Source organism: Curcuma longa, chromosome 4 (assembly GCF_044706935.1).
Source record: "Curcuma longa cultivar G26 ecotype Majalengka, Jawa Barat chromosome 4, ITB_CL_G26_1.1, whole genome shotgun sequence".
Lineage (NCBI taxonomy): Eukaryota > Viridiplantae > Streptophyta > Magnoliopsida > Zingiberales > Zingiberaceae > Curcuma > Curcuma longa.
In genome coordinates, this window is record NC_133864.1 from 11,466,529 (window position 1) to 11,489,578 (window position 23,050).

The window sequence follows — 23,050 nt, forward strand, 5'->3', positions numbered from 1 at the left end:
ACTAGTAATTCAACATTTAAACAAATTAGATTATGCTAATACACTTGATTTTTAAACTAATTAATTGATCTAATTTAATTGTATTTATTCTATTTTTCATCTAAAACAAAATAATGAAGGTTTCAAAACAATTTAGATAAAGGGCATGTGAAAATACTCAAACTAGAAAGGGTATTTCGGAAAAGAAATAAAATGTCAGGGCTAAAACGAAAATCACTCAAAACTTTTGGCGGCTAAGAACCCTAGAACCTCTCTAAAACCCCTCCCGACTCTGAAGCGTCAAACGCCGGCGACATCGTTCTCTCGCACAGGTTGCAAAGATGCAATCTTTACGCAGCCATTTCCTTCGCCACAAGCTCCTCGTTCTCTCTGGAAGCGAAACCTTTGCGGGTGCTCGATCCCTCATTTCCTCCATTGGTACTTGCAGTTCGTCACTCCTGAACCCGCCGGTTCATTTCCGAAGTAATAGTTTTCATTCCCGCGATCGGCGATGGGAGGAAGAATCTAGGGATTCGCCTGCATCCAGAGAGGGCGAGGAGGTGCATAAGTCTTCGACATACTTTGATCCCCTGGAGGCAAAGATCAAGGCAATGCCAGTTGTAGACGAGAGAGATGATAGCGGAGGAGAGGCGGAGGAGAGCATCAATACAATGTCTGCCGCAAAGGTAAGTAGTAGTAGCCAGGAGCGCAGTAGTCAGGAGACTCACGAAAATGAGCATAATCGTCTATCCTTTGCTGGTGTAAAGAGGAAGTCGGGGAAGACGAAGACTACTTGGTTCTGTGAAAACTGTGGAGATATACAAGCAAAGTGGTGGGGAACCTGCCCAAACTGCGAAGTGGTAGGTAAATTTAAGTGCTTCGTGGAGTCTGAGGTGAGCAAGTCAAGGGGGGCTGAGATTTCTGAAGCCCTAGTTAGTTCGTGGCTCCCCCAGGAGTTAAAAAAAAGCGCCCCTATCAGCTTGGCCAAAGTGAGAACAGGCACAGACCAGTCAAAATGGAGAATTCCGCTGTGAGTCCCTTTTCTTGCATATACTCTCACTGGGAAGCCTTCAACGGCAATAAGGTTTTGTTGGACTCTTTTTTGCAGTATTTATACGTTTTTCTTTTCACCTCAAATTGAAGTTCCCTTTTTTTTTTTATTCTGCATAAAGACCGTGTATGAAGAGGTGTTTAAGTAAGATCAATTATCCATTGGGGTTATTATATTAAGCATTTGATTAGGATAATAGTAATCATGTTAGATGAAATGAATTTGTTTGCTGAATTAGATGGGATATTTTTATCTGCTAGGCGTCAACTAATCTAATCCAGTGTGGCCAAGCTGCTTGGGCCATGACTATCATTCCCTACTTAGCAAGGGGTGGGAGATCATAACGGCGCAAGTCACCAAACCTGCAAGGTCATGTTGGGCATGGCCCAAGTGGGTTGGACATGGGCTCATAAGGCATTTTAATATTTTTATTAAAAATTCTATATTATCCTTGTCTATCCGTAAAATATTTTTTTTCACTTGATATATCTTAATTTTTAAAAGGCAATTATTTTATGATTTTACTTTCCTCTTATTATTACTTTATTCTTCTTCAAATATTTTGAAAGGTAATTATTTTTTATTTTTTGTTATTATTAAATTCAGCCTTGACAGGTCAACTTGGCATGACTCATGCTGGGTATAGCACCACATAGTCGACTATGCTAAGCTGAAGGTGGTAATGACTCAAGCTGTGCCTGTCATGGGCTGTTTGGAACTATAGATTGACTTGCTTGACCCTAACTGAGTTGGCTTTGGCTCGGGCCATGCCCCCTGCCTAGGCATGACCCATTCTGTAAACTGACTGCAATATTATGCTGGACTGTGAATGGTAAGATCTCAAGGAACTAATCTTGACTGTTTGTCTGTTAACTGTATATTTCTAAGCCATTATTATGTTTCTAGATAATCAATATTATGCTGGATATTGATTAATAAGTCTGGTAGTTTCATTTTGATAACTACTTTGCTTCATAAGTAAACTTTTTCTATGATATATCACAAGCAGTTAAGGTTGTAATAGGCCCTGATCTTAAAAAAGTTTTCATGGAACATGTTTTTCTACTAGTAGGAGGTAAATAGAAGTACCAGCAATTTTGAAAAAAAAAACATGAACTGAATATGCAATCATGTTCTTGCTTATATAGGATCCATATGCAGATCATCTATTTAATTAAATATCAGGTAGACTGCATATGCAGTTGTGCAACATACCAAGGTTGCATAACCTATCACAAGAGATTCATTTATGCTTGTAAAGCCTTTAATCACCTTGAAGAAACTAGATAAAATAAAAATTGTTACACTAATGAATCTTCATATGCTTTCTAGAGAGGGACAGTTTGGACTGGAGTTCTGTAGGGTGCTTGGTGGTGGTATCGTGCCAGGTATCTGAATTTTAACTGCTCTTCTCTCTTTTCAATATTAGATGATAATTCTCTGTTTTTAGGTTGTCTAGTGACAGAGAGTTGATATGAATTATAGGTTATATCTTGAACATGTATATCCTTTCTTTATGCTTCGTTAGCAGTTTCATTTCTAGAAGTTACCTTCGTTCATATTATTTGTTTGTTTATTTTTTTGGACATCACAATTTTTTAAGTATTATTTCCTAGCATCATTTTGTAGTAACATTTTGGGCCTACACTTGCATGTGATTTGATTTTTGCTTGAATATGTGTTAGAACTACATTGGGCTTGATGAAAGCAGTCACTTACCTAGTATATTGCAAGTAAAGAGTTAATGTATGGATGATTAGTTTTCTCATTATGCAATCTTTAGTGACATCATTATTTTCTAAATATCACAAGGAGACTAATAATAATGGAAAAGTGAAAAGCTAACATGGATGCATTACTGAACATATAGCATTACCAAATTTATTTGAACTGCAAATATTATTATCCATCATCTTCAAGATTAGTAGTTAGGTCATGCTTTTACTTGTGCAGGCTCCTTAGTTTTAATTGGTGGCGACCCTGGAGTTGGCAAGAGTACACTACTATTGCAGGTTTGAACTGCTTTTCTTCAGTTATCTATCTTTTACCAAATATGTAGAAGAGAACTGCTACTATGCATATATTTTTGAAGTAGCTTTATCTACTATCCTGTTAGGTCTGATACAAAAAATTTGTTTGTGACTGAAGATTGCTGCTATTGTAGCTCGAGGATTCAATCACAAAGGGCCTGCTCCAGTTGTATATGCATCTGGTGAGGAGGTATGTAGTAGTTCCATTGTTTTGTGATCTAGGTTCATACTTATTCTTTAGACATATGGGTGGGTATTCATGATCCAATTTTCTATTTCAACCTTTGTCGTAATCTTTTATGACCTTCTTTTGAGTTTTGTATTGTCAAATGAACTACCGTGGTATTAGCAACAAGATAACCAAACAATAGATACATACATGCATGACCCTACACATACACACAGTCCAATACACTGAGACCTCTCCCACACAGTCCAACACACCTATGGCCCAACACCTATGGACATGCACACGCTCCAATATACATCCACACACATGGTCCTGCATGCACACACCCCATCCAACACCAAAAACAAAGTATGCAAACTGCTTTGTGCTCACCTTTTTTTTTTAATATAAGATGCCACCTTAATCTTGTTGTGTAATCATGTGTTTGCAAAAGACCAACATTGTCTCAGTAATGTTCATGATGATTATTTTAAACATCTCATTGGCTTCAATATATTGGTACTTGAGCAATTACCCTAGGAGGGCCTCTACCTAAAGAAGGCCCCCAAGTTAATTTTTCCCAAACATGCCCTCCCTCGTTGAATAAACAGAAATAGCCTCACCCCCAAGCTTGAGATACTGAGGCAGACACCATTGCCGCCATTGTTGTTGTCTTGGGGGAGTCCATCACTTATGCATGTATGGCCACAACAATTCTTTGTAGCTAACTATAGCAATAGAAGAAAATGTGCATCTCAACAAGGTATTAAAAGACATTTCCAGGTAGCAAACAGTTGGTCAACTGCTTAGTGCCTAGGTGGTAGATGCTCAGGCGAGGGCCTAGGCACTCAACATTGAAATATTATTAAAATATATTTAATCAGTCAAAGAAGACTTGGTTAGTAATGATAAAATAGGATAATATTCATTTAAATATAGATGAGGATATAGACATATAGTACGGGATCGAGGCCAATAATGTAAGAGGATCCATGTAGCCGACCACATTTAGTGGAGTAAAGGCTTAGTTGTTGTTTAGTCGCTCAAGTTTAATATCACCAATTCTTAATTATATATCACATTACAAGAACACATTAAAAATCACTAAACACATAATAACAACAAAAATATATTTTATCTCGCATTGCAACTAATAACTAAAAATTATAATAAAACATAAAATTTTTAATAATAAATCCACATTGTAAGAAAACATATAACAAATTCCTACCAGAATATTAAATATGAAAAAGAGAACTAGGAAGTAGTGTCATACACTCAATTTTACGATAAAGTAAGTTTATAAGTGAATAAAGATTAGTAAAAAAATTAGTCTAGCCCTCTCTAGGAGTAGAAAACCTATAAAAAAGTGCTCATTCAATTCCTCCTCATCACCCTCCTCACTTTCTTCCTAGAATTAATCTCTTATTAAAATTTTTCACATGTAGAGGGATCAACTAGCCTAAAGTTTCTTGTCGCTTGAGAAAGCTCATTATATCTCGGGCTTCTTCAACTATATTGTCTGTGAAGCTTGATATAGGAACTACTTCCTCTCCTACATCTTCATTCATCCATTCTCTAGCACTAGTGACATCTTTTCATTCCAAGGAATCTCTTTCCTTCTCATTTTTGTGATTCTTCAATTGTGCATTAAATTAAACATAAACTAGATCTTGAGGTCCTCTGTGGGAATTATTGATTAGTAGGGTGTTGTTCTAGGATAATTGCTCTTGATAGTTTGGCTTTAGCTTAATGGTTTATTCTCTTGATGAGGTGCTCATACTGAGTCTCGATAGAGATGGTTGCAATGCATCAAAATTTAATTTAGTCTTGATTGTGGCTGTCTCTAAGTATTCAATGAGGAAATTCTCAGTGAGAATCATGCCCTCTATTTTTGGGAAAAAAACACATTTCCTACTTAATCTCAACAGTGTGCCCTAAAGTGCCATGTGGCAATAACACATGGATATCATGATCGAATGCTTATCTTAACTGTTCTTTTGGTGAATGACATTTTCTTTTTTAAGAATATCCATTAATGAGAATTTTCTTGATTAAGAAGTAGGATTGATCTTCATAAAGTGGATTCATGTGTTGAGAAAACTATCACATCTTCATTTTAGATTTGCTTGAATTTTTTCCTGTCACTTTTGCCTTTTTTATCCTCTCAACTACTGGCTCATAAGTACAATTTTTACATATGCTTTGATGTTTTTAAGTTGATCATTGAATGCTTTTCTCTATGAACTTGATTAGCTGTTTTATAATTAACGTACTTGCTTGGCAGAGCATTGAACAAATAGGAAGCAGGGCACAGCGTATGAGGATCACAACCAAGGAACTTTTCTTGTATTCAAATACAGACATTGAGGTCTTGCTCTTAAATCTTCCTTTTCTAAGTGTCAAGAAGTTTATTTCTGTCAAGTTGTCCGATGATTGAGTTGTTTGTATTTGGATGTCATTCTAATCAATGCTAAATGTGTTAGGGATGAAACCTGCAATTCAAAGTTGAACTGAAAAAAGAATAAGTTGTATGTATACCACAAATATCTTAATATGATGCTTGCTACTATCAAATTATTATTATTATTTTGTTGCTTAAGAACAGTGGTTATGTTCTTTAGGTAAAAGAAAATTTTTATTGATCATGGTACACTTTATAGGTTATGAAACAACACATCCAAGATGGATGAATGAGATGGTTAGAAAGAAAAAGGGAATAAAAGGTACTTATATTTGAGCAATAAGGTGTAGCTCTAATAAATGAAAGAAAATGGTTAAGATGATATCAATATGTTTAGGGAACACTAATAAATTATATAGTTATACAGTTAGAATAAATTAGAGTTGAAGAATGAGAGATAGAGTGGGATCAAAGAAATGTTTTAAAACACTATATAAAGGATAGCTTGGTGCAGGAAACTCTCGTCAATGGGGGGTCTTGGAGAAGGATTGGATCACATTGGATCTATTGTAATAAAACTTACCTTATGTTTCAAGAGATTATTTCGGGACTTGAACCCGTAACCACAAGGTCACATGACAATAACTTTAGCGTTGCACAATAATATAATTAAAAATGATTTAAAATATTAACAATAGAGTTGAGTGGTAGAATGAGGTTGGTCTAGCTTATTTCAAATTTTGGGAATCATGACTTATTGCCGTCATCGTTGTTCTTTTTCAAAGTCCTACATAGTTTATTTGGGTTCACTAATTTAAGCTACCATTAGCGTATTTTTATCAAGGTTCAAAATCTTGAGCCGTGTTGAAGTTTTGAACTTTGAATGGAACGGTACTGTATGTGCTAGTGTTTCGATGTATGGTGCTTGTGGAGAATTGGAAGGGATGAAGGAAGGACTTAGAAGATGAAATAGAAGAAGAGAACACAATCATATATCTCATTTTGGACTTTATGCTCCATATGAAATGATACAGTTTTAACATTATATAGTATGAAAAAAAGCTACAAAAAATGACAAACATTTTTACAATTTTGTAGCATGTCACATAATTGGCACAATGACATAGTGCAAATTATCTGTGTCTAGGAATGAGTGCCTAGTAATATCAAATTTCAGTAATTTATTGGAATGACACAGTGTGAGATTTCAGATTATAGCTGAGATTGGATTTTCTAAATGTATGCTGGGAGCATGATCTGTTGCTATAACTTAGATTTTAACAGACACTATTCATCTGGTAATAAGATTCGTTCTATTGTGTTTAATCAGATCAACTTGTGTTGGTAATGTAACATTAATTGTTAGATGTTCTATCACACAAACTTCACTCTTTCCTTTAATTCAATCGCAGGATATATTGGACAAAATAACAAAACTGTCTCCACGAGCTCTTATTGTCGATTCTATTCAGACTGTTTATTTGAAAGGAGTTACTGGTAGTGCTGGAAGCGTCATGCAGGTCTGTCACATGGAACTTCAAAAATTTTACCATCTCACATGTGTATCTTAAAAAAATACTGGGCTATTATTGCAGGCATAGCTTAAAAATTTATTTTAGTGGGAGCTCTACTAGTGGAAGTATATTTTGAAGAATTTGAGTTGCATTGTTAATATTTCCTTTTATTTGCCTGTGCTTTTATTTAATTAAAAATAACTTTAAGAGTTCCTGAATTTTGTATCTGTAACCTAAGATACACTCTTTGTATCCTATTCCTTGGATGAGGAAAATGTCAACATCTTATTTTTCTTGCTACATGGCTGATTTTTCTTCCCTATTATTCTTTGTTGTGAAACAGATTAAGGAGTGCACATCGGCCTTACTCCGATTTGCTAAGCAGACAAATATCCCTGTTTTCTTGGTAAGCTAACCCTTTACACCAGTACTATTTGAATTTGATCCTCATTCTGCATGGAGGAACAATACACTTTGAGTAGGTCTATTCAAGTATTTATGTGTTCTTTCCCCTAGCATCATGGTATTGAGTAATTATGAGTTGTTGAACCTGCCACTAACCCCATCATTGGCTTTGCTATTTTCTCTTTGCATTTGATTGACAAGATTAATTAATCTTCAAATAGGGGTTTCTTCTGATAGCTACATTGCCACATTGAAGCCTTTTCTAACAAATTTAGTTTTTTTAATCAATTATTAGCCTCCATCTGAAACTTATTGTTGAATAGTCGTGAAATTAGTTTTATCACTGGGCACCAATGCATGACCATTTATGTGTGAATAAAGGATTCAATGGAATTATTTATAGTTTCATGAGTGCATTGTTTGCCTCCATATAACTTTAAATAATCGAGAAATCTTATTAATATTTGTTGACGTATAATTTTATTTGTAACAGAGCGGGCATGTGACAAAATCAGGAGATATTGCTGGGCCTCGCATCTTGGAGCATATAGTGGATGCTGTTTTCTATATGGAGGTTTTTACCCTATACTTAAGACACCCAACAATGCTTGATGTTGCTTTTTTGCAATACTGTTTTTTTTGGAATTTAAAATACTGTTTTTTCTGTATAATAAAGAAATAAGATACTAATTAACTTATACATAATTTGCAACTGTTTTGCTGGAAGAAGAGAAAAAGGGGATCTGCCATGCTAAATCTATCATCCTACTCTGCTTCCGTATGCCTGTTTTTCCTCATAGGAGCTTATGAAGTTAGATCTGTGTTTTAGTGTCTAATTAAGTTCAAGGCTGCAAGGAAAGCACCTCTGGTTAAACTGATCTTGGTATGAAATCTGCTAACACTTATGCCCAAACAACACTGGAATAGGGCATCAAACCACATGTATGAATGTTATCAAATGCCCATGCTAAAAACATAAATTTTCATAGCTACATTCTTCATTTGAACATACTATATACATTACTATATGCACAATAATGCAACTCAATTCATCATTCTCTTCAAATTAAACTCGGGTAAGCTCTAAATTATGGTGTTAAGACGCGCACCATCCCTGTGCCTACAAGAGATGGTATTTATCCACAATCTCTCTCCTCAAATTTTTTATGCTAAATCTCCCTCTTTAATTTTCTAGCCCCCACAACGTGTACAAAGTGCCCAAACATGGGCCACCAATTTATACAGTTATATTAGGAATGCTTTCCCCTAGGTGACTCAATGCATATATAGTACATATCTCTATTACACCATACTCTTGCTCACGGGGGGCACCACATCACAATTTTATATATGCCTCCTACCTAAGGCAATGGTCCTTCCAAACCATCTTGAGTATAGAAGTTGGTAGCGTGATCCAACCAAATACAAGATTGTCCTCTAAATTGATCCTTATCAACCAAGGCTTTTGGTTGGGGTGACTAACTTATCAGAAACATCTTTTAATCAAAGGGGAGGATCCTACAGAGATAGCTTTAAAAAGAAGAAAAATATAAAAATTGCTAAACAAAAATGTCAATCAAAATCAATTCTTGAAAAATTATAATTGTTATATTTTGCATAAATAATTCTAGAAATTAATTAGATCTTTTGATCATACGATCCTACTATTAGATCTTATTGATCCCTCACCATTCCAAGCTAGGATGTTGGCCTTGATTTCGTTAATCCTTCCTCAAAAAGGAGACTTAATGAAGACATATACTTGATTCAAAACCTTTGTCTTTCACCTTCTAAGATGTCACCCTAAAACAAAACATATAGGTTTTAAAGTAAACTATAATGAAAAAGGTGGAGAAAATACGAACTTTCATATCCGTACCAACTTACCAAGTTGATGCCGTGATGCAATTTGAAATGTTCTCTTAGTGTCAAACACCAAGCCACACAGAGCCTTGATGGTTGCTGCCATACACGAGCGAAGGGGCTGCTCAAACAAAGGAAGGAAGGAAGATATAGAGGAGAGATATCGATCACCTTCATTATTTGTTGGAAATCCCATTTCAAAACAAGACAATGGTTGCTAACCCTTTCTAAAATTGACGACCTTCCAAATTGGGGAGGAGAAAATTGATTTTCAAATGGAGAGGAGATTTCTAAATTGGACAACATTTCCAAATCTAAGAGATGATGATGATAAGACTTTCAAATTGGGGGAGGAAGAATAGTTAATTTCTCTTCAGTTAGAGAGACAAGGAAATAATGATCAATTTCTTCCCAAATTGAGAGAATGGGAGAGAGAAATTAATTTCTTTCTAAATTGAGGGGGCATTAAATTATAACTTTGTTTTATTGTAGAAAAATGTAGTATAATATAAAGATGATTTTATGAGAACTAGGAATCAAACATTGAAGAGCGGTGGAAGAGGTATTTTCATCAACTTTTTAATGAAGGTGTAGGTGATCAACTTAACTTAGGTAATTTAAGCAGGTCAAATGAGTATAGAAATTTAAATTTTTACCGTAGAATTCAAATTTCAGAAGTAGAACAAGCTTTAAACGGAATGAAAAATGGAAAAGCCGTTGGACCAGATGATATCCCGATAGAGGTATGGAAGTGCCTAGGGAAACAAGGTATTGAATGACTTACAAAATTATTTAACATGATATTGAAAACAAAGAAAATGCCAGATCAATGGAGAGTAAGTACTCTAATTCCCTTATATAAGAATAAGGGGGACGTACAAAATTGTGCAAATTATAGGGGCATTAAATTAATGAGTCATACCATGAAACTTTGGGAAAGAGTAATAGAAAAACGATTAAGGAAAGAGACTATGGTCACCGAAAATCAATTTGGGTTTATGCCTGGTAGGTCGACAATAGAAGCTATACATCTTCTCAGGCAACTAATTGAAAAGTATCGGGGGCAAAAGCAAGATCTACATATGATATTTGTTGATTTAGAAAAAGCTTATGATAGAGTCCCAAGGGAAATTATATGGAGGATTCTAGAAAAGAGGGGTGTTAGCGTAGTATATATTGACCTAATTAAGGATATGTATGAGGAAGTAACGACTAGAGTGAAGACTTCAGGCGGATTAACTGAAGCATTTCCAATAAAGATAGGGTTACATCAAGGGTCAGCTCTAAGTCCTTATCTTTTTACACTAATCATGGATGAACTTACTGGACACATTCAAGATACCGTACCATGGTGCATGTTGTTTGCAGATGATATTGTATTGGTAGATGAGACACGTGAGGGAGTAAATGCTAAATTAGAATCTTGGCGAGAAACACTAGAAGAGAAAGGTTTTAGGCTTAGTAGAGTAAAGACAGAATATATGGAATTTAAGTTTAGCAATATTGAACGTAATGAGACAAGTATTAAAATAGGAGATGATGAGTTGTCTGGAACTGAGAGTTTTAAATATTTAGGATCATTTTTGCAAGCCGATGGAGGGATTGAGAGAGATGTCTTACATAGAATACAAACAGGATGGTTGAAGTGGAGGAGAGCATCAGGTGTTTTATGTGATCGTAAAGTGCCTCTAAAACTTAAAGGAAAGTTCTATAAAACGGCAGTTAGACCTGCCATGTTATATGACGCTGAATGTTGGGCTATGACTCGAGCACATGAGCAAAAGATGAGAGTTGCGGAGATGAGGATGTTAAGATGGATGTGTGGACATACGAAGATGGACAGAATAAGAAATGAGAGCATTAGAGAGAAAGTTGGAGTTGCATCTATTGAGGAAAAACTCCGTGAGACACGTTTAAGGTGGTACGGACATGTACTTAGACGACCGATAAATGCTCCAGTTAGGCGGTGTGAAACTATGACAAATACGCATATCAAACGAGGGCGAGGTAGACCAAAAAAGACTTGGTTAGCAACAATAAAACAAGATAAAATTTATTTAAATATAAATGATGATATAATAGGAGATAGAGCTCAATGGCGTAAAAGGATCCATATAGCCGACCCCACTTAGTGGGATAAGGTTTGGTTGTTGTTGTTGTTGTTGTAGGAATCAAACATTGAAGCATTCAATGATATGATTAGTTGGGATCTACTAGTGACTTCATGATTTTGGATTTATGTTGGAGGTAACTTTAGTAACGCGAAAGAACAAAAAATAAAGTGTTGCAACTTGATTGACTAATGAAACATAATATAGAACTATCACACAATCTATGAGAGGTTGTTGATTATTATTATTATTTATTTAAAGATCTTGAAATTCTGTAATTTGACTACAACACCGAGTGCGCCTTGGTGTTGTGCAATAACGTTGGGGTGCATACGATTATGTTGGGGTGTGCACATGGTGAGGCACAAGAAGCTGGGGTGAAAGTGTCAGGCATGTGCAGTGTAGGGAACAGGGAATAAGAAAGGGAGAAAAGGAGAGAAAGAGGGCTGGTGGCTTAGTTTTGGTCTTGCACCAATGATGGTGGTGAACAGGAGATGGGCTTGCTGGCGAGGCACAAAAAGGAGAGGGAAAGTAGAAAAAGGGAAGAAAATAGAGAGAAAAAGGGAGAGCGGTGCAGTGGCAGCGACAACGACAACGACAACAACATTTGTTTGTCTTAGCTTCAGGTGGTGATGTCGTGACAATAGAACAAGAAGGAGAGACTGAGAGAGAAAGAGAGATGTTGCTGGAAGATGGGGGGAGATCGATAATGTGGGTGGGATATGATTGCACATGAAGGGGTGCATGAGGCAATGGTGCCATGGGACGAGGAGAGGAAAGAGGGGGAATACAGGAGAGATAAAGAGGAAGAAAGTTTATATAATTCTCAACTCTCAAAAATTGGATTAACCCAACCCAATGCAAATAAACTAGAGTGTCTCAAATATAAATTTAGTTCATTGAGTCCAAATTGTTCTTGGTTAGAATCCACATGACTCTTATCTCAGCATGTCTACTTGATGGCCTCAATCCAATCCTAAACCAACTTCAATTTGACACCTAAAACTTAAATGCTTGATTCGGTTTCAGCTTAAATACATTGCCTAAAAACAATTTTAAAACAAATAACTTAAAATGTGAAAATTTTAAATTTGATAACTAATACATAGACATACAGGATACACCTTGCAAATATGTATACTCTGAACACATATGGGTACCCACACCTTAGCATTCAAACTCAAATTCATTTCATACCTGTGACAGTATCGACTATTTCATCAAGATCTTTCTTATACTATTTTAATAAGAACCTGAACTCGAATAAACCCACCCTGCTGCCATCCTTACACAAATAGACTCAGAAGAAGGCTGAGACTTCTACCAATTAAACACCAGTGATTGACTCATCATCCTTAATTTAAGTATATCCAAATTCAATCAACTGTTGTTGATTTGAATCAGTGTATCGAGTTCCTTTAGGGATCAAGCCCATACTAATGGAGCCAATGAACTAATTTAAAATGATTTAATTTCTATACTTTTGTCATACTTACAAACTTCAAAATTAATGTATTAATAAATTAATTTTCAATCAATGATTTCAGTACTTACTTTTTTATTGCTTGTATTCTTATAATATGGGTAAACAAATCAGGAATCAATTGGTTAAGAATACTTGATACAACATGGTTTCACCACATTCTGTTGTAGTTATACCAACAACCAACCAACAGCTAAGTCTTATCCCACTAGGTGGGGTCGACATTCTATGCAGTTATAGAAAAACAAAATTTTCCAAGAGCTCTATTTTCTATTTATTTTTTACTTCTTTATATTATCCTTTTTAAACTTGTTTAATTATCCTTATTTTCTAAATTGTTATCTTTTTTCTTTATATTATTCTGTTTCACAAGTTTGATATTATTCTGTTTCACAAGTTTGTATGCAGAATTTAAACAAAAGTATTTTTTTGGAGAAATATTTGTCATATTTTTCACGTAACTTCCTGTATAATGGAATAGGACTTCTGTGTTATGAGAATTATATGTAAACTTCTCTTTTCAAGTGTCCATCAAGATTCTGTTGATACAGGGTGATAGGCACACATCATATCGGCTAGTGCGCTCAGTGAAGAACCGCTTTGGTTCAACTGATGAGGTACCATAGGCATGTTACATTATGTGTTTGAAAATTCACTTTATTTATCATAATTCTGTGGAATTAGTTGCTTAGACTGGAATTGTATAATTTTTCTTCTTTTCATCTGCTTTGTCATGTTTTTCTGAAAAAGATCTGCTATTTAGATCAATCTGACTGGCAATTTTTAACTCTTTTGTAGAGCATACTGTATCTAAGTACCTTGAATGATTTCCAAGATAATACTATAATCAAATGAGATTTTTATGCATTTCATTTGTTTATTTATTGTATGCTCCTTAGAAGGATACAATTATGGATAAGAGAACTAGATTGGAGAACAAAATCAATATCTAATCTTGTATTCCTCTACTGTGAAGCTTTATATTTTTTTCCCTTGTTTTGACCGATTATTGAAGAATTATAGATCTGGTTGCATTTTTCTGTACCAATTCATTGTTGTACTACTTAGGTTCAGATGCGATATATTATGCAACTTTGGAAGGTTATTAGCAGAGGCACATACACAAGGTAGCTATAGCCGATAACACCAATGAAAAACTATTCATATACTCATGCTATACTTTTGGTGCATTAATAATTTATGATATACTTTCTTGGTACTAGGCGGTCTTGATATATTGGTAAATAGTGGCTGACCATTTTATTCAAATCAGTAATTGGCTATAACTTTAGTCCTTGTGCACTCTAATCAAATCCGTACACTTGTTATTGCTTACTGTAGCATCAATAAATGCAATCAACTGTTGAAATCTATATAAAATAACTTTGTTTGTATCAGCTTGGAGTGTTTGAAATGTCAGAGTCTGGCTTGCAAGCTGTCACAAATCCAAGTGAGATATTCCTAAGTGAAAAATTTTCTGACTCTGATGTATTAGTTGGTCGTGCAATATCAGTATCCCTTGACGGTTCTCGAATTTTCCTGAATGAGATCCAGGTAGTTCTTCATATATATTCAACATTCTATTTATTTTTTTAAAAGAAAAGAAATCAAATGTTCATTTTGCTTTTGATCTTTTTACCAGCATGACTATATCTCATCTGTGATAACCATAGAATCATAGTTTCTAGTGCATAAAGCTGGGCCACGTATGGTGTATGATGTATATCCATTGTTCATGATCTTGTTGGGTTCATATTCTATTTGCTGAGGTTGCTTAATATTTAGCTAAGCTTTTGTCACATTAGTTCACTGAGTCAAAATGCTATTTTGTGTTTTTTTTACAGTATGGTTTCCATATACATGCATGTAATATTCTTTTGTGATTTAATGTTCTAGCTTATTTGTATCTTATTACATGTTTATCCTGTATCTACAACTTTTCCTATTACTATATGGTTAGTAGCTTGCCAATATAATCTTGTGCTATTATACCATTTACAGCTTTTGTTACCTTTCAAGTTGGTGCATAACTTGAGTTAATCCTGAACATCCATATCGGTGTGCATGATGCTCAGAATGATAGCTTTAAATTTTAAAGGAATTATTAGCATAATGATGTTGCATCTCCATCACCAGTGACTATAAATGTTATGTTGCACCTCTTAACCTACGCACCCTTTTCTAGATATCAGTTTTCAGAATCTCCAGTAGCATGACTCATGATTGTTGTATGACAAAACTATTTGTTCCAAACTTTTGACTTATATGAATATTCCAAATTTATGATATCTACATCAAGTTACCTTGTGGCTAGGAGTAGTTTTCACTGAGTATTCAAGGAAAATATTAGCTGCAGATATGTGTATATCAATTCTATATTATGTTTTTGTGAGTTGCATCTCAGGAATCAGGATTGTCCATTTTCTGTTAGGAACTTTGATTTTTCATCACACTTGTAAGCGTAGTTTTTACCACCTCCAGAATTGTCTTCACCTCTAAATTTCTCCTCTGCTGCTCCTTTTTCGACATAAAGAATGTGTCCTTTCTTCTCTAGGCATTATGCGTATCCAATTGTCCAGTTAAAAGACATTTCAACGGGATAGAAGATGGTAAAGCTTCTATGATAATTTCTGTAAGTAGCACTAAATTCCTACCAGTTAAGATGCTTTCTTGCCTGTTCTTACATGTGAAAAATGGATTTAATTATATTATACGAATGTTTCATGACAATTGCCTAGGATATAAAAGTTTCTAGTACTGTTGTGGAAGATTTGAAACCTCATCCTGAGCTGGGGTTTTGTCCCCGGCTAGAATGAGATGGTGTCTTGCTGGGCCTACCAACATGCTGTGCCCAAGGCACCAAGGAATAGAATCGGGCCCAGTATTTTACTAGATCCATTCCAAACAAAATGTTCGTGCTTGAGCATTTGAATTATTTCATCTTCTAGCACTAGAGAAGTCTGAATGACTCATGATCCCATATAACTGGAAATGTTTTAATAGTAGAGCATGGAGTAGCTGATTGATTGAGGATCCTTCAATATCTTCTCTAGTGGACAAATGCCACAAATTTTGTTTGGAATTATAATCAATTTACAGCTTTCAACAAGAGTTGAACTTTTGTGAGACATTAAATTCTTCTATTCAACTATTTTTTAGTAAAGATGTAACATCACTTGATATCTAAACTAGCAGTCTAATTGTTCTATCCCCTACTAATAAAAACGTTTTCTCTGAAGGTCCTTATGAAACAGGCTGGTCTGAAGCTTGATAACAATGTAAGAACATTTATGTTGTTTCTTTTTATTTCTTAAAATTGTCTAGGTCCATGAAAATGGAGTGTGGTATCCTTTACTTCTGCAATATGCTGCAATAAGCGACATTTACTCATGAACAATGTGCAATTTTCTCACTTTCAACTAATCTCCTAACCCACCCGTTCGCTTTCAGTTTACATCTGCTTATGTTTTTTTTTTAATTTTGGTTTAATATTCTTTGTGCAGTCTAATGTTTTAAGGAACTCAATGAATCTTAATTTGATTAATATTGCTTCCAATTGCAGAGATCAATTAAGACTGAACAAATGCTACTAGTCAATTCTCCTGCCCATGTTAACCATTTTATGTTTTCTATTTGTCAATCAACTTTTTTTTCCTGCCGTGGTCACTTATGCTTAAAGAACACTAGATTGTGTCTTGATCCAACACACTTTTTGGATGTTTAGCATCCCAAGTGGGTGATCTATTATGTAATTTGAACTTTTACTAATCTCACTAAAACCAGAAGGATATCAAATTATACTTGAAGAGTTTATCTATTCTTTGATATTATTCTTAGAGAAGAAACCCATCGCCTAAAAGCTATTTTTGATGGCATGGTAATTGAAAAAGCCTGTAACTAGATTTTATAATATTTTACAGTTCATTTTCCTCAATGTTGTTGGTGGATTTAAGTTGTCAGAGACTGCAGGAGATCTGGCGATAGCAATCGCAATTTCCAGCAGGTATGGAAACATCCATTCAATGTGCATTTCGCTTTATGCTTGTTAAGAATTTAAAATTAACTATAATGAGCTTAGATTTCTTTGGTTGGTACCTTAAATGATTTAGATGGACGAACATATCAAATTATTTTGGATACGTAGGTGATTTTGATACATTGACATCTATAATAAGATGTCAGGAGTTCCACAAACAAACCATGTCATCATTTATATATCTGACAGTGACATCTATAATAAGATGTCAGCAGAGACGGACCGATCTTAACCTCCAGCTACCACATATCACTTAGCCCATTGCATACTTTCCGGTTAAGCTTCTTTCACTTGCTTTGCAAATGGGTCATCAGCGTTTGGTCGGTCCCAAGTTAACAAATCGGAAACAGTGAAGCACAACTTCTGGAATGGTGAATGTCATTTAGTGGTTTTGAGTGAAAGAAAAACGACACCTAACCCATGAACTTTTTCATGAGTTATTTAATGGCTATTTATAGGTCTCGAGTTTTGCCTTTCCCTTTGGTTGGAAGTAAAATTTTATAATACTAAGATGCAACAGTCTAGCTTCATAACCAATGAGACTGTTGGGCAGGTTGGAAACGTTCAAAAAGTTAGTTTAGTAGAGAAGAGAGTGTTAATATGAATGTGTGGAGTTACTAGAAAAGTGAAATAAGATACTATTATCGGCAGGGATTGGGTGCAGAGCTCCAATAATTGACATGTTCAAAGGGAGCAATAAATTTATAGTTGACGAGTTGAATTTAGAGTTAGGAGTAAGCTAGAGTATGACTAAAGATTACTAGTTAATTACTAAACATTTTATTAGTATTTGTATAACCATTCGTAGAGTTGAAACTCACACGACTTGTTGAGAAATATTTGTTCCACAACTTAAATGGAGCTTCCATTTCTTTGATTGACTTTATGTTGAAAGGCAACTGAAGGATTTTTGTTGTTCAGCTTCTTGGAGTTTCCAATCCCGAACAATGTTGTTTTCATCGGAGAGGTTGGGCTAGGCGGCGAGCTTCGCTCTGTAAGTTGTATTTACTTTAAATTTTTTCTTGATCTCTACGAGTTTATCACCCTCTTCGAGTGTGTGCGATGATTTCTGTTCGCAATTTGCTTTCCCTGAAGGTCCCAAGAATGGACAAGCGATTAATGGCTGTTTCTCAACTGGGTTACAAGAGGTGCATCATACCAGAGACAGCCAATAAATTGCTCAAGGCGCTGAATCTGGAAATTGAAGTAGTCTGCTGCAGAAATTTGAAAGAAGTCATCAACTTTGTGTTTCGATCAGAGTCCTAATTCCAGCTACCTATGCCCTCCTCACATGCACCATCATTCGATACAAAGCCCATAGGTAACCATCTATGTTTACTCAAATCGAAATGCATAATTTTTGAATACTATCCCTCTGTTTAGAAGTTTCGAACATGATAAACGAAAAACAAGTCTCCGACAAAAATGTATTGCGTGGCATTATTCAACACAGAGGTCCATGTTTATGTTTAGCTTCCGACCAAAGATGAACAAGATGTGGGTGTGACAATGAATTCAGGGTGTGGCATTAGGAGGTGGTGGTGTTGAGCAGCAACCCTTGCCGTTATTCAGCAGCTCCTTTGGTGGTTCATCCTCGTCCCTCTTCGCCTCCTCAACATCAGTGGAGCTAAGAAAACTGGGTTGATTTGTGGAAGACAACAACCTCGCCCAAATACGATCTGTTATCACCACCTTGTTCGGCATCTCTGTAATCCTCTGTTTGCCGAAAAGGGTAAAAAATAAAACTGCTCTCTTCCAAAAGAACTAAAGCGAAGAAGAAAGAGGGCAGGCACTTACATGGAAAGGTATATAAGCATGTCTTCCATTGACAGGTCCAGTGGTGAATCCAGTGTAGCCTGCCATGGCTCCATGAACAGCACTATGAGCCAGCAAAGTGCAGTAAACATTGTCCGATGCATTGCTCGGTACCGCTCGAATCATGTAAGTTGGATCTGCACCCGAACATGTTTCAAATCAACACTCAAAGCCTCTTTTCAAACTGAAAATTTTCACATCTGCAACAAACCTATGTATTTGAGGTTTATAGACACCTTGGTTTTCTTAAAGTGAGCCTGCAAAGAAGAAGAAGAAGAAGAATGTGGAAGTTATATTCTTGTTTAGAAGGTACCACAGCATTGCATTTCGGTTACCTACCTTTATCTTGTGTGACAGCCAGAGTCCAATGTCGAGCAGTAGCTTATTTCCAGACGCGTCTTTGTGGCTGATGGAGCGCATGCTCTCTGCGATCAGTTCTTGTCCTGCACCCTCTGCGACGACGATGACCATGTGCCCGTTCTCTTTGAGCCGTTTCTCGATGAACTCCAGTAGCTCACCCTTACCTTCCATATGGAATGGTGATTCCGGAATCAAGCAACAATCCTGATGATTGTATGTGTTACAGAATTGTGAGTGTTTGATTTTTTTTTTTTAAGCTCAAGATCGGAATGAAATGATAGGGAAAATGACTTGAGACATATACCACATCTCTACTTGCAAGTGTAGCATACATAGCGATGAACCCTGCAAGTCAGTATCGAATTGTGAACTGCTAGTCTGTGTGTGTGAGAGAGAGAACTAATTAACTAACTAACCGCTATAGCGACCCATAAGCTTGACAAGGCCGATACCATTTTCGACGCTTTCAGCTTCGACATGAGCAGCATTTATCGCCCGCTGAGCCTCTTCAACAGCAGTGTCAAAACCAAACGACTTGTCGATAACCTACTCATATACATATAGATTATGTGGTATGTGGTAGTAGAAATATTGTTAATTATGGAAATACATACAGCAAGAGCAAGAGCAAGAGCATGCATTAATTTTAAGGAAATGGAAATCCAAAGTATATATATATAATATATATATATATATATATACCGCAATGTCATTGTCGATAGTCTTGGGGATACCGGCTACGGCAACTTTCAGGCCACGTTTTTGAATTTCCTGCAAAAAATGTAGCATAAGAAATAAGAAACTTGATGATAATCTAATCTAATTATTATACTCCAAATATAATGAATGAATTAATTTACCTCATAAATGAGTGCTGCTCCTCTTTGAGTTCCATCGCCTCCTATTATGTAAACCTTAAATAATAACAACAAATTGAAAATCTTAACTAACATATATATATATATAATCTAAGAATTTATATATATATGATTAATATAATTACCTGATTGATACCGCGATCCTCGATACTGTTTACTATCTTTGATGTGTCATGACCACCTCTCGATGTGCCAAGGATAGTACCTCCTCTTTTGTGGATGTCATTCACATTCTTCGGTGTCAAGTTAATGGTGTTGCTCGAGTAGAAGCCTTTATATCCACCCTACCAATTTACGAAAACATATATATGACCGATGATGATGATGATAATGATGATGATCCTAGCTTAGTCATTTAAAGTCGTCACTAAATTAACAAATTAAACCCAAACCCATACATTTTAACAGTAGGTAGCTAGCTACTCACCTCAATTCCAAGAACTTTACGAACACCATACATGTCGTATAGTCCACACACTACTTCTCGTATCACCGTGTTGAGTCCGGGACACAAACCTCCACAAGTCACAATGCAAGCATGCACCTCGTCCGACTCGAAGAACACCTGAATTAATTACAAGCATGCATGCATTCGATCGAGAGATCAGATCAGATCACATCAGTAAAATTATAATTATTTAATTTGTCAAATGTAATTAAACGATCTAATTTGAAACCGATCGATCAATCGATGATATATATTCGATCGGGACATGCAGGGCATTCATTCATTCACTGAAATCTAGCTAGCTCCTCCTACCTTTTGCCGAGGCCCGGCTCGCCGGAAGTGCATCCCTCTTGGATCATTCTTATGAACCACAACCTAAAATACAATACAATACTTAATACTCAACTCAGTTGCTAACTTAATTTCACTAAACAACAACATGAACATGCATGTATATATATGTTAGTAATAAATATCTGACCTTTTGTGCCACCGTATCGTCGTCATTCACGAAATACTGTCTGAATTAATGAACAAAGGAAAACACAATATAATGTAATGCTTAGTGAAGAGAATATATTTATCTTACATTGTAATAGATTATTTTTGCTATTTAAATTCGTGATCATAAGCTTACATATGGTATAATAACTTTATTATTGAAAAAATAAAGAAATTAAAAGAAATAAAATGTAGAGAGAATTGAGTGATTACTTGACAACGGAGTATGCCGGATTGTCTTGAAGTGGATTTGAATAGGTCTGTGAAAAAATAATATTAGAAAAAAAAACTATTAATATTTTACTAATAATATAATAACAATAATAATTAAACTCTAAATAGAATTAACTAAAGAATCCTCTCACCTCCTATACTACTAGATTCCATCCGACTATATCATCATATATATATTTAAATAAATTTTAATTTTTTATTTTACTATTACTAAACTATTTTTTATGATCTTCTTATATATCTTCTATTATTAATATATGTATTAGAATGATATTTTGACATTAATAAATTCTGGACGATCATTTTTTGAAAAGGCATATTAAACTGTGAAGTATTTTAAAAAATAATTAAGTATTTTTATATTGCTAATTTCCCAAAGACTTATAATGTTGAATATCAACCTATATTTTATTAACATTTGCTCATAATATTTCTAATCTATTTTAGTGTGCTTCCATTTTCTTAACTTATTACAAATTTTATTTTGGTATGCAAAACAAAGTTTAAATTGTAAGTAGTTGAGGAGTGAAAATCATTTTCACTTTTCATATCTTTAATTTCTAAAATGAAAATTTTAAAACAATTCACAAATTTTGCAAATTTGTGATTACCAAAGTTTAGGATGATCCAACCACTCACCCGGATCAATTTTATAAATTTGTGATTACCAAGAAAAAAAATATTCATCAACTTAATTTTTAAATTCGAAACTGCCTATATATGATGATCGAATTACTCACCGGGAGATCAAGTAAATAATCACCGAGATGAGGTACGTCTTCCATTACATAGCCAGCCTCACCGATGACTGATTTTGGCCGCATCATCGTCTTTGTCTCCGAAGTCATCTTTGGTGCTGGCTCTTGCCTAAGTAGTTGCCTTTTTTCACCTTCGATGTAAACAAATCTTAATTAGAAGGATAGTTTGAAAAACTCATTATTGAGGAGGATCATTGATGCCCCAACGATAAGAATTTAGTAGATGCAAATTAATGACCAATCAATCAAACAATGAGGTGAAGAAATAAAAGAAAGATACAATATGATTTGTAAAAGGATGATATAGGAGAGTGAGATGAAGTGAGTATCGATTACCTCGATCCGATTTAGTGGGTTGAATTCTTCGATAGCTCTTTTGATTGAATGAGTGAGAGGATATATAGGGGAGAAGAAATCCAAAACAAGTGGAGTATATATATGGGAAATTTATTTACTCCAAGTGTATTTCTTTGATAATTCAACTTAATTTAACACATAAAGTCTATTTTAATGAGGCAAAGTTTAATTTTTGATAAACTTTCATAAATTTCTATTAATTTGATTCTAATAACAATGATTTATCTCTAGTGTAAAAATGGACGATATAAAATCCTTAAACATACAATTACGATGAGCAAAAGTTCAGTTAAATCGAACAAAAATCAAATTGATCGAATTTAAAAATTTGATTTAGTTATTTCAGAATTTTAATTTTTTTAAAAAAATCAATTATATCAGTTAATTTGGTTCGATTTCGATTTTAAATTATATTATTCGATTAAACCGAATAAATTGAATAAAATAAAAAAAATAATTAATAAATTTCTAAGTAATGAATATATAAGTTCCTAATTAATCAGTAAATCTTCCATAATACTTAAAAATTTTAGTTAATTTAATTTTTGATTGAATTAATCAATATTTTATCAGTTCGATTTGTTTGATTTTTATTTGAAAATTTAGTCAATTCGATTCGTTTGAAAAAAATTTGATTTATTCAATTTTGATTAA

General features: G+C 34.8%; 2 protein-coding genes across 2 annotated transcripts; one reads left to right on the top strand and one right to left on the bottom strand.

Annotated features, from left to right (window-relative positions):
* The first annotated feature begins 320 nt into the window (after positions 1-320).
* LOC141826071 (uncharacterized) lies at positions 321-18,517 on the top strand. The gene is made up of 15 exons (XM_074713325.1): positions 321-1,009; positions 2,363-2,418; positions 2,984-3,042; positions 3,179-3,250; positions 5,517-5,600; positions 7,046-7,153; positions 7,491-7,553; positions 8,046-8,126; positions 13,561-13,626; positions 14,408-14,563; positions 15,564-15,641; positions 16,249-16,287; positions 16,930-17,012; positions 17,967-18,039; positions 18,141-18,517. The coding sequence occupies exons 1-15, from the start codon at positions 321-323 to the stop codon at positions 18,309-18,311; spliced, it is 1,878 nt and encodes a 625-aa protein (XP_074569426.1). The 3' UTR covers positions 18,312-18,517.
* Positions 18,518-18,560: 43 nt separating this feature from the next.
* On the bottom strand, positions 18,561-22,105 carry LOC141827077 (ATP-dependent 6-phosphofructokinase 6-like). Its single transcript, XM_074714352.1, has 14 exons — positions 22,022-22,105; positions 21,261-21,307; positions 21,028-21,067; positions 20,859-20,921; positions 20,526-20,663; positions 20,224-20,382; positions 20,081-20,134; positions 19,923-19,991; positions 19,637-19,766; positions 19,525-19,565; positions 19,200-19,424; positions 19,072-19,117; positions 18,843-18,997; positions 18,561-18,761 (listed from the first exon to the last, which is right to left on the bottom strand). Exons 1-14 carry the CDS (start codon positions 22,103-22,105, stop codon positions 18,561-18,563), a joined length of 1,452 nt encoding a protein of 483 aa, XP_074570453.1.
* Between the last annotated feature and the right edge of the window lie 945 nt (positions 22,106-23,050).

Bases quoted from the DNA above. Each gene is read 5' to 3' on its own strand.
- LOC141826071 (XM_074713325.1), top strand. From the start codon at position 321: ATGCAATCTTTACGCAGCCATTTCCTTCGCCACAAGCTCCTCGTTCTC. The intron at 14,564-15,563 runs GTAGTTCTTCAT...TTTCTTCTCTAG, and splicing joins TTTTCCTGAATGAGATCCAG to GCATTATGCGTATCCAATTG. The intron at 16,288-16,929 runs GTAAGAACATTT...AATATTTTACAG, and splicing joins GTCTGAAGCTTGATAACAAT to TTCATTTTCCTCAATGTTGT.
- LOC141827077 (XM_074714352.1), bottom strand. From the start codon at position 22,105: ATGCGGCCAAAATCAGTCATCGGTGAGGCTGGCTATGTAATGGAAGAC. The intron at 21,308-22,021 runs GTGAGTAATTCG...ATTTTTTCACAG, and splicing joins ATTATTTACTTGATCTCCCG to ACCTATTCAAATCCACTTCA. The intron at 19,118-19,199 runs GTAGGTAACCGA...TCTTCTTTGCAG, and splicing joins GGCTGTCACACAAGATAAAG to GCTCACTTTAAGAAAACCAA.